General features: G+C 43.9%; 1 protein-coding gene across 1 annotated transcript in view; it reads right to left on the bottom strand.

Annotated features, from left to right (window-relative positions):
- Nucleotides 1-9,081, bottom strand: part of LOC121711287 (dihydropyrimidinase-related protein 5-like) — a 25,763-nt gene extending 16,682 nt beyond the window's left edge. The window contains 2 exon segments of the mRNA XM_042094747.1: nucleotides 2,694-2,954; nucleotides 8,917-9,081. Of these exon segments, the coding sequence (XP_041950681.1) occupies nucleotides 2,694-2,954 (261 nt within the window). The 5' untranslated portion in view covers nucleotides 8,917-9,081.
- Nucleotides 9,082-12,500: the final 3,419 nt, after the last annotated feature.

The following is a 12,500-nucleotide window of genomic DNA, read 5'->3' as shown; positions in this document are numbered from 1 at the left end:
GGGCTGAATCAAGCGACATGCTGACTTTGTTGGAGTGTGTAGAGATGAGTGAGTGAGATCTCCATCCTTCTTCCTGCAGTCATGTGCAGTCATGTATGCACAACCTCTAGCTCCCCATCCTTCTTCCTCTCCATTCCTCCTGTCCCCCCTTTCTCTCTCTCTCTCTCTTTCTCTCTCTCTTTCTCTCTCTTTCTCTCTCCCTCTCTCTCTCTCTATCTCTGTGTGTCTCTCTCCCTTTCTCTCTCTCTCTCTCTCTCTATCTCTGTGTGTCTCTCTCCCTTTCTCTCTCTCTCTTTCTCTCTCCCTCTCTCTCTCTCTATCCCTGTGTGTCTCTCTCCCTTTCTCTCTCTCTCTCTCTCTCTCTCTCTCTATCTCTGTGTGTCTCTCTCCCTTTCTCTCTCTCTCTTTCTCTCTCTCTCTCTCTCCTGTAAGCCAGAGGGCTCACAGCACAGCTGCTCCTGGCTGATGAAACACATGAAGGACGTGGCCTCTGCAGCCTGGAGTCAGCGATGTGCTTTACTGACTCATATTTAACAGATCGGCTGAGGAGGGCAACTGATTTTGGACCACTGACTTTGCTTTGTGAAATTGGGGCACAGCTTGTGTGTGTGTGTGTGAGAGTGAGTGGAATGGGGTTACTATGGCAGCAGGGGGTTCTGGAGATGGGGTGAGTTGGTGGAGGAAATGGGGTGGGGGTGGGGGGGGGGCATATGGCAGGCTTCCTCATAAATCCCCATTAGAGAAATATTCCACAGGATTTTATTAAGTGAACAAAACACACACACACACATAGCTTGTGTGTGTGTGTGTGTGTGTGTGTGTGCGCGTGTGAGATATCCAAACCCTTATCAGCATCTCTTCTGCATATCATGGAAATGATCAATATGATCATGATCACTCTCATTCCTAACCCCCCCCCCCCCTCCCCTCCTACATTTCAAACAGATCAGACCATCTATGGCACTGAGGAATTTTCCACCTCAACAGCTGCTCTCTCTCTCTCTATCTGTGTGTGTGTGTATGTGTGTGTGTGTGTGTATGTATGTGTATGGGTGTAGATATGTTGTATGACCTGTGTTAATGAGACTGCTGCTTTGCTACAACAGCTGTTGTGCTTACATTTCCAATAGGAAATATCATCCATGTACATTTGTCTGTGTGTGTGTGTGTGTGTGTAAGTGTGTGTGTGTGTGTGTGTGTGTGTGTGTGTGTAAGTGTGTGTGTGTGTGTGTGTGTGTGTGTGTGTGTGCATAATTACATGCTCTGCTTGTGATTGAGATAATGGAATACAGCTCTGCTGCAATGCAGGTGGAGTCGGCACAGCATGTGGGCTTTGCTGGAGTAAAGAGCTGCAGTGGTTTTGAAGGTGTACATCAGACTCAGTGGTGGGTAGGTTTGAGTGTGTGTACTGTATGTGTGTGCGCATGTGTGAGTGTGTATGTGGGTGCGCGCGTGTGTGTGTGTGTGTGTGTGTGTGTGTGTATGTGGGTGCGCATGTGTGTGTGTGTGTGTGAGTGTGTGTGTGTGTGTGTGTGTGTGTGTGTGTGTGTGTGTGTGTGTGTGTATGTGTGTGTGTGTGTGTGTGTGTGTGTGTGTGTGTGTGTGGGTGTGTGGGTGGGTGGGTGGGTGTGAGAAAGAGCGAGGACTTGGGAAAAGTGCTATGTAGTGGTGACTTCATATAAAAAAATACTAGGAGTTATTACTGCATGTAAATGACAGTGTATCAAAAATGTGCGAATATAGTGGTGGTAACTTTTCAATTTATTGAAGCTGTCATTAGCTGACATTAGGATAATTTGCTTGTTTAGATACAATGGGGACAATTAGGCTATCCATAACAAAGAACATTTATTTTTATCTCTCACTGGTCGAACCATATTGCAAATCCTTAGGCATGATTCCAGTGTAAGCTGGGCAGTCTCACTGCAGCCATGGAACTGGACCGCATTTCCTGAAAGCATTACTCAGCCACAACCATGGCAACCATGAGAGAGAATGCTCGAAAGGAGAGAAGAGGAGAGTTCTCCTTCAATTAATAATGGCCGCCACTGCACCACAGTGCTTTGAAAAGTATGCTCTCCTGAATGGTAACACACTCCTCTATTGAAAATGAATAGTGATGAATGTGCCTTAGGTCAGTGCCATTAGTCAGGCCAGAGGACAAGATAGTCGGCCTGGGTTTGAATCAGAACCCATCGCTGCAAGTCCCTGTTACGTCGCTTAGGATAAAACCATCTGCTAAAACCAGGGGTGTAGTGGGTAAACTATGAATTCTGTGATCACGGTAAGGTGGACTGCGCCATGCGGTATCAGATTTTTTAAAAAGGCATTCAGAACATGTTTGATGATGGTGGAGGTTATTGTTCAATGTTTATAAGAATACCAGTAGTATTAAATGGTTCCTAGTGTACATATATCGAGTGTACATATTGTGAATGTGGATAAAACAGTGTGATTTTTAAATGTTAAAAGTTGCAATTGGTGAATAAACTCTTTTGAGAGGTGGATAAACTGTAATAAGAGGTGGATAAACTCTATTTCTGAAATTTCAGATGTGGGTAAACTGTGTTTACTTGCATTTAGCCTCCACTACATCCCGGGCTAAAACCCACTATATTATATTTTACTTGACTTGACTTTATTGAACTTTTCTTTGTTTTACTTTACTTATCTCAGCCGAGTGAGATGCCCACCTTGGTGCCGCTGTAGAAGTCGTCCTGGATGGTGGCGTTCATGAAGCTCTGCTGCAGATGCACGCTGGCGTCGATGCCGCCCGGCAGTACCAGCTTGCCCGAGGCGTCGATCACCTTGGCACCGCCCGGGATCATCAGCTCCTTGCCCACCTGCTGGATGACGCCATTCTCGATGTAGACGTCAGCCTCCTGCGTGAAGTCGTCGTTGACCACCTTGCCGCCCTTGATCAGGATGCGCATGGAGCCCGCCCCCCCGGCCATCTGAGGGAGAGAGGGATGAAGGAGGGAGGAGGAGAGCAAGAGAGAGAGAGAGAGAGAGAGGAAAGAAAGAAACAGAGTGAGAGAGAGGGAGAGGTGGGAAAAGGGTCCGAGAAAGGGATGCAGAGTACAGTAAGAAAGAGAGAGAGAAAGAGAGAGAGAAAGAGAGAGAGCATTGAGTTGGAAAAGACGGAGAGAGGGATGGAGAGAGAATGTACAGGAGGATGAAAAGGAGGTAACAGAGGGACAATGATCAATTTGATGGAAGATATTAGTTATCAATCACAGATTCCCACAGAGTGAGACAGAGAACACAGCAAGACCTCTGTGTGTGTAAAAAAGAGATAGAGAGAAAGAGACAGCAAGAGAAGGGAAGAAAGAGAGAGAGAGAAATAGAAAGAGAGAATTTTCCACAAACTGTGACTCTGACCCTCACGCTGTATGTGCCAGCAAAAATTACATCAGGATGGGATCGTTGCCTTGGAAACAATGGCTTGTTCGAAACGCGCAGCTCTGAACGCTGACGATGTCCCTGAGGGGGTGGGAGAGGGGCACACTGATCAAGCCTGAGACCTGCCTCACACAGGTTTCTAATGCTGATCAAGCCTGAGTCCTGCCTCACACAGGTTTCTAACGCTGAGGCCATCCTTAAAAATATTTTTGTTTGCAGTAACAGCCAAAAAAAAATAAAAATGGGTCGGTAGGTAGGTCAATATTTTTTTTTTTCAAGATTCAAAGTAAAAAAAAAAGTACAATTTTGGTCATGATTACGTAGGAATGAATTTACACAAATGTGCATATCGTGACGTAACTGACTGGGTCTTCAACCCGTGCCTTCAGGCGCACCATTGCAAACCTCATTCTGATGCAGGTTATATAGACCAGCCTTTCTCAAACTTCTTTGACCTGAGGCCCGGTCATGGCAGACTTTTGGGTCATAAGGCTCATCTACATGTACCCAGAAAGAAGGCTACAACAGCTCTTGGCCACGTTATATTGAAATTTGACTATACAATACTCAATGCTATACAGTGTATTTTACAGTCTCTGCTCTGTTTCTAAGGAAGTTCCAAAAAACAACGTCGTTCTATTAAGTTTCGTTAAATAAATAAATAGCCTTCCAACAGGTTGAAGCGGAGCTTTGATACCAACGTTATCGATTAGTTTCAGTTTCTCTCGCGCAGACGCGCATTGAATGAATGCTCATACCACCACTTAATTGTAGGGCTCCATGTTTAATGACATCGATAGCAGAAACGTTTGTTTTCTTTTTTCGTCGATCCGCGGTTTCTTGATAAACTGCGCAGCAAATTATCAGATGAAGCATCGGGCCTAATTTCACTCCACGACTCCGCGGACCAGCAGTCTCCATGTTGCGGACCCATATTTTGAGAAATGCTGAATAGACCACAACCAATTTCAATACTCCGACATGGTCACCGTTAGACTAGGGGGAGAAGGGATGAGAAAAGATCTGGCCACAGTTCTTCCAGAACTTCGTGCCAAGTAAAAGCGTTATCAGTTTGTGTGAATGAAACGAAGCGTAGGCCATAGTGTGACATGCGTAAAACCAATGGTGTAGAGATGACGCCACAGGTTTTTTTTTAAGTGAGCCACGTTTGCATGTAGGCAATTTATATTCACAATACTTGGGCCTACTAAAATAAATATTATTTTATTGCATTTGTATTGGTTGTTTAGAGTAAAAAAAAACAATCGGTCGGTATTAACGCAAGTTTACAACCGGCAAGTCGGTCGGACTAAAAGGGGAAAAAAATAAATATTTGGGTCGGTTCTAAATTGACAGGGTCGGTCGGGTTACGGCAAACGAAAATATTTTTAAGGATGGCCTGATCAAGCCTGAGTCCTGCCTCACACCGGTTTCTAATGCTGATCAAGCCTGAGACCTGCCTCACAAAAGTGTCTAGATGCTGATCTACCCTGAGTCCTGCCTCACACAGGTTTCTAATGCTGATCAAGCCTGAGACCTGCCTCACAAAAGTGTCTAGATGCTGATCTACCCTGAGTCCTGCCTCACACAGGTTTCTAATGCTGATCAAGCCTGAGACCTGCCTCACAAAAGTGTCTAGATGCTGATCTACCCTGAGTCCTGCCTCACACAGGTGTCTAGATGCTGATCTACCCTGAGTCCTGCCTCACACAGGTGTCTAGATGCATGGTGCACCGCTTATTCACTTACTTTGATGTCTTGTCTCCACTGTGCTGGCCTTGTACCACCTGTAGCGTTGTCACCAACTGTTGTCAAAAGCTCCTGCTACTTTGTAACACAGTGCAGCACTCCCATTTAATCCCATCAAGTTTACTTATTTAATCCCATCATCAAGTTCACTTCCTAGAAATTAGCAGAGACAGGTCTTTTTTCACCAGTTGGGGAATGCGATGACTTACACTTAATAATGATGTCAACAACAACAATAATGTATCTCTGGGTCCATCTGTGATTGTTTACAACGATGCACGAGTCATAACGACTTAACCACCCCGTTGGCTCAATCAGCCAATCAGAGGCCTTGTTTGTTTCCCTTTGACCTCCAGCCAGCCAATGGTTCACACACACGCATAGGTCGGAAAGAATACAATGTGGTCACACTCACAGGGGACACAACCTCCACCATGTGGTTCTAAATCAAGCATCAATATGACTGCAGTAAGAGGGAACTGCACATTAACTCTAACCCCAATCCAAACCCAGTCATTACAACTACAGTGGCCCACACAGGCCAAAAAAGGGTCCATCGGCAATTCGCCATCCCTTAACCAGAGTTCTTGCTGTGTCAGCAAAAGATGTAGTCAGATGAAGGTGGAGGTCCTCACACGTGTCACATTTGCACATATCAGATGTGATGCTGGTTGTGCTGACTCAGCAAAAATCATGAAATGAGCTTCAAAGGGTTAGACTGTTTCCGGCTCCAGGAGGAATGGCTTTTAAAGGAAAATGAAAATTTAAACAACAGACCGCAAGATGAAAAGATAGAAGAGAAAAGAGAGGAGGAGAAGAAGAAGAGGATGAAGGAGGAGAAGAAGGGGGAAAGGGGAGAGAAATTGGCCTGACCTAATTTTGTCCACTCACTCATGTTCAGTTTCCAACCAAACACGGATGACACAGACTCACCATTATTAATGGAATGGGGCTTAACCACAACAGATGACATGCTTGAACAGATGAATACACAGAGAGAGAGAGAGAGAGAGAGAGACTAAGCCACGCTTCCACACCAGATATTTATGGGATCAAATAACTATTTTCCGTTCAATCTGATTCAAACCTGTGGCCTGGAACAATATCACACAGAACACACACACACACACACACACACACACACACACACACACATACACACACACACAGTGGAGCAGAAGCACACACCAAGACGGAAGCAGAAAGGTTTGTCATAACATCCAAAACATACAGTCCTTCTAAACATTCCCATACAAGCTCTTTCCAACCACACCCACAAATAAATCCAATATGCTGTGTGTGTGTGTGTGTGAGAGAGAGAGAGAGAGAGAGAAAATGGAGTAAAGAAGTGACACATAAGAAGGGAAATTAATAGCTATAAATGTTACAATAAATGCTATGAATGGTGAGTCTGTTTCCTTGTTCTACGCCTGTGCATGCACATGTGTGTCTGTGTGTCTGTGTGTGTGTGTGTGTGTGTGTGTGTGTGTGTCCTGTCCTAGCAATGTTTAAAAGACAACACACAAGCCTGGAATTCTCACTCACCCGAGACCAGCTGTTAGAAAAGCTAGAAACCGCAAGCAGCTGACACACAGCCTGCCTTCAAGCCCGAGTGATCGTTATGATCTGTTGTCATATCGGCTTTTCAAAATAAAGTTGTACGTTGAGCTAGATAAAGTAGCTAGAAAGAGAGCAACTAAAATCAAGGCAGGAGAGAAAATAAGCACATGAAGGAGACCGGGAAGAGAAAGCCAGAGAGAGAGAGAGAGAGAGAGAGAGAGAGAACGGATTAGGCTGCAGTGCTGCAATTAATATTGAATAGGTTTTAGAAATGTCAAATTCTGGGCCTACTCCAGGCATGAGATACTTGACTCATACCCATTCTGAGCATAAGACTGACACCACACACACACACACACACACACGCACGCACGCACGCACACACACACACACACACACTCACACAAATTCCATATTTCTACTACATGAGCATTCTCTTTCTAAATATAAACCTCTTTATGAACAGCATGCTTAATGCTTCACTGGCCTTGCATGCAAGTGGGTCAACTGTGATACGTTGCGTTTCAGTAATAAACTACAAACACACACTCCTGCCATACCCACAATTACCACCTCCCCCACACATGCAGTGATGCCAATCCACACACACACACACACACACACACACACACACATTTAGACATACATACATAATGTACATACATACATAGACCTATGCTTAAGACATTTGAATGGTCTGAAGTGGGTGAGGAACACCCTGATGTCATGAAGACTACATGTACATCACTTGGAGCGTGTGCGCGCATATCCATGCATCCTGCAAATGCATGGAGACAACATGGAGCAGCTGCCGGCCCTTCCTCGGCTAGCAATCGGGCCGACATTGACAGCTCCTCGGGGGAAGATGAGTCAGCTGCTCCCTAGCTGTCACCGAAGAGCAGTGCCCTTATTCGCGCCCGAGAGCACACCGCTAGGATGGGCAGACGCCGCTAATTTGTCGGCGTCCAGGCTGGGCGTCCCCAGGAGTCGGGGGTCTCCATCTGATTCACTCCTGTTCGCTTCAAAGGTGCAAATGAACTCGTTTCTCCGAAGCATACATATCCCAATTAGGCCCGGGGCCCGCCCGCATCACTGCACTATTACGCACATAAGGCACGTGAACCGAAAACCATGAACCGCAAAAACGAATAGGCCGTAAGCCAAAAAGTGAGTCAAATGTTACCAACGCGTCTACGTCCCTCTGTTTATCTCTCTCTCTGCCCGTTTCCCGCACACAGACACTAAAATTCTGAAATCCAGTGATTTCCACCAAGCATTCTATATTACTGCTCACCACATAGGCTACTGTAAGCACAGCCCTCTGTTTCTCTATAGTTCATTATAGTTCCCCTTACTTTCATGCGGTTGCGTACCTCAGTAACGCAGGTGCTGTTGATGTTAATGTAGCCTATTAGCGGAAAGTGAAAGCACTACTTCCAGTGAGGGGCCATCAATGCCTCCACGTAAGCTTAGCTCTTCCCAAACATAATGGTACACAATGATTTTTGCAAGACACACGCTGCACATAATTCATATCCAAGACTCTACATCTCGACCGTTTAATTCTGTAAAAGTACCTTAAAGGATTGTATCATTTAGCAAACCAAGCCTAAAACAAACACAAATCCTCAGAAAATTTTAAATTCTCTAGCCAACTTTGTATCAATTTTAGTCGGGCAATCGCCATCAAAAGGCACACATGATTTGGACATTACACATTCCGACATTACACAGACACATTTTGTACTGACAACCTGAGAGACCTGAATAAACCATTCCGAGCGTGTCAACCCCCCCTCCCTCCATAACACGTCTTCAGAAGGAATAGGCTACCTTTGGCAGAAGAGCTCTCACATACAGTAGTTGAATTCTGCACACACGCAATCACACGGTTAATCATCCTGCCATTCCGAGTGGCATTTCGCTCCCTGGACGATCCATTGGTCATTCAAAAATGCAGAGTGCTTATTGAACATGTTACAATAGGCACATTACTAACGTTTGTTGTCAATATAAGTAGTCTCGTCTATAAGCATATTCCCGCTCCAAAGTGCAAAGGAGAACATGAAGTCCAAGAATCCAAATCCACCGCTGTTCGTTATACAATAGAAATAAATGTATTTTCTATTAAATAATTATTTAAAAGGCGACAAATACATTTGAGCAATACTACTGTTTATATTAATATTAAATCAGTCTACATACCTTTTTGGAATTATATCCAAATGCTTATTTTCCTGCCACGTTAAACACCACCCTACCCTCAGCGCAAGACGATGACAGCTGCCAAAGCGCAAGTTGCAGATGCTCCGCGCGACCGAGCCGCGGAGCCACGCGCGCGTTTAGACAGATAGATCGACAGAAAAACCAACCAATGAAGAAGGGGCATAGAACTGGTTACATACTACTGCCAACCAATCACATGTCGAGGCTAAAAGGCGGGACAAGGTATTGTGGAATCCTGAGAGTTGGAAATGGCCGCTCCGCGGCTGGAGTGCATGAAAGCCTCTGACTTAAATCTCAAAGGGTCATTATTTATTTCAAATACACTATGCGGTCATTCGTAACAGTGACATTGACTTCTCTGATCTTTCATTTTTTTTCTTTAATGTTGTATATAATTTTATCCCCTTGCCATGCTAATTCAAAGAAACATTCCACCTTAATTTCTTTCCTAGACAGCAGCCTTCCAAAATGACATAGACAGCCTCTGAAAACTACTCCTGAAAACATGTTTAAAGGCTGTAAATGTGTGGTAGCCTATTGAATTGTGGAGTTAGCCCATAAACCGAACATCATCATTTTCAGTGTTTTTTGGAGGTGGCCCTAAAAGGGTATATTGATGATGTAATGATTTCCTCATTTAGTTTAACCCCTCCCCTTAAGAGTTGAGTGAGCAGAATTAGCTGATACTGTCTAAAGAGTTGTGTTATTTAGGATCAGATGTTTTAGTGAATAGTTGAAGTCACGCACAAAGGCGCTAAAACTTTTAATTGACACACATTTGATACACAATGTATTTTATTGAGTGCCGCTTACAAAACACATGTCGGAGTATATGTGCGGAGCGCTTTAGGCTACAACAGACGAGCTTCATGTTCAAAGTTTTTGCCTTTCCAGAGAATTTACCATGCCTTCATAGCTTAGGTGTATCTTTTTTAGTGGTTAATGGCACCCTTTTCTGTGATGTGAACTCAAAACACACATTTATTTTTGGTTTACAAAGACTTAACACGGCACCTAAACCATCCTCCCCCTCACCCAACCTACAGTATTTTACCTAAACTGCAGTAGGCATAATATTGCCCACAGTTCACCCACAACATCCACATTTATTGTAACTTGCTATAAATCATACAGGCCATGGTATGTCCCTATATTGGCAAAGGCCAGCGATGAGGTAAAGAAAAGATGGAAAAAAACCACTGAGAATCTATTCAAAAACGGGGTAAAAACCAAACCTTGGCGACATAGAAATGGACAATTGACAACCAATACATTTCAACTATAGTTTCAACAAGCATTACATCTTAATAAAAATGAAAACTTAAAACAAGGGCTGTCTTTCCAATGTGAAAGGCAGGTTTAGATTTTGAGTTGAAGGAAGTCAACTCTTTGACTAAAAGTAGACCTATAGACAACATGGGCACGTAGACTCAGACAGCCAAGAAAGACAAAGATTAGAATCGGGTGAATTTTTTTTGCACAAAAACATGACATTTAATTCAAGTGTTTTCCAGCACAAGTACATAAGAAAGGAGTCCTTCTGTAGCTGTTGGCTGCCCTGCAAGCCGACAGGAAGCTGATGCCACGGAGGGGCGGGACTCTGACTGCTACACTTCCTGTTACGCACCGACCTCACAAAGGAGTATAAATCACAGAGAGCTATGTTACTGAAAACACAACGGACCTACAGCCACAGTGAGACACAGACAGTGGAGGAGAGGTGGGGGTTGAGTGGTGGGGGCAGGGAGGAATAAGGGTCAGAAGGAGGGAGGGTTGGAGGAGGTGGTTGTAGGCCAGGTTTATTAGCACAGTGATGATGGCGATGACTTCACTAAAGCAACAGAATAGTGATGCTTATAAAGAACACCTGAGTTGTTTTTCAACCTTAAACCTGAAGATGCTTTGATTGCTGTTTGTGGCGACACACGGAACAGTTTTCAAATTCAACGATTTGACACTCAGGGAAGACCTGGAGTTCGGTTTGCACAGGTGGAAGTGTGCGATAAACCTGGCCAATAGAGGGCAGAGGGAAGGAGGGAGAGAGTGAAGAAGGGAGGACAAGAGCAAGGTGAAAAAGGGAGATGTGTGAGGATGAGAGGAGAGGGAGAAAGAGAGAGAGAGAGAGAGAGAGAGAGAGAGGGGGAGAGAGAGAAGGGTGGGGTGGGGTGTGAAGTAGAGTATGGGAGATGAACATGGCTGTGCTCAATAAATATCAAGGCAACAATTATAATAGTTATCTTTTAAAAAACAACAACAAAACAAAACCCCATTATAGTTGGATATTAACTAAAGCCAGCATACAAAACATGTTTTACGGCAAGGAATGTTGGGAACTGTAGTTTTTCTGGTGGGGATGAAGCGAGTATGGAACAGTGCACATTACTGCCAGGATGATGTCTAACGTCCAGCATAAATATATAAGGTTCCCACAGATAGGCACACACTACAGCAATGTCTAGGCTAAAACATGAATCTGTCCATTTTTATTCTTTTTGTATGCTTTTTCTTTACATTTTTATCAAATACAAAGTTAAAATGCTTTTTTAATATATTCATAAAAGAGTAAAACAATAGTGCTTTTTTCCTTTACTACGACAACTTAAAAACAGTCATTTGTCAAGACGATTTTTAAAATTCCTAACAATATATTTTTCTTACTCTTTCAGATAAAATTGTTTAGCACCTTTTTGAAACTTTTTCAGCCCCCTCTACTCAAGGATATCTTTCCGGAAAAACCCACCTCTGGCAGAGCACTGCACAGAAGCTCCACCTTCTTTAAAGCTGTCAGGTTATTGGTTAGATCTTTCACACTTAACACCTGCCTGCCAATCACGTTATCCACACAGTTCAGAAATACAAAGTGGGCGTGGTCCCCTCCCCCTTCCCCAATCACAACTACTCTGTAGCTTATTGACACAGAAGCCTCCTCCCCCTCTACCCACCCAGCCAACAGTTTCACTAACATGATTATACTGTATATCAGCAAAGAATCACATTTGTACAACTCAAAAAGTTCGATCGCTAGCACACAAAATATATTGAAACAACAATGATTAAAAAAAAAAAAACAGCAAAGAGGCAAACATATCTATGTACAATTACTCAGTATTTAATTAATGTCCTTATTCATTAATGCTGAATGCGTATGGATGTCAATTTTCTTCAGCACTGAGAGGGTGTAAAGTGTGTGTGTGTATGTGTGTGTGTGTACGCGCACACAGGTATGTATTCATATCTTCCTTTGTGGATAGTTCAATGTCATTTAACATAACTGAGTGACATCACAAGTATGTTTTGAGTCGAATCAGAGTATGACAGAGGAAAGGGTGTGGGGTACGCCTTTTGGGTTGGAGGGGAGTCAAAGGGTTCAGTGTAGAGGCCTCCGCTCTTACACTGGGATGGGGAGGTGTTGCATCCTCACACAAGACAGTACACTAGACTGGAGCACCTTAACACCTGGGTGACACGCATTCTGTACGTCCCTATCAATTCGAACAGTAATACCACATGCACAGTCTAAATAGTGTTGGCCTGGTTGGACGGCCCATAGATAGAACACAAAG

This window comes from Alosa sapidissima, chromosome 6, assembly GCF_018492685.1.
Source record: "Alosa sapidissima isolate fAloSap1 chromosome 6, fAloSap1.pri, whole genome shotgun sequence".
In the NCBI taxonomy this organism is placed as follows: domain Eukaryota; kingdom Metazoa; phylum Chordata; class Actinopteri; order Clupeiformes; family Clupeidae; genus Alosa; species Alosa sapidissima.
Note: the sequence above shows the minus strand (reverse complement) of the source record. Positions and strands in the feature narration are given on the sequence as shown.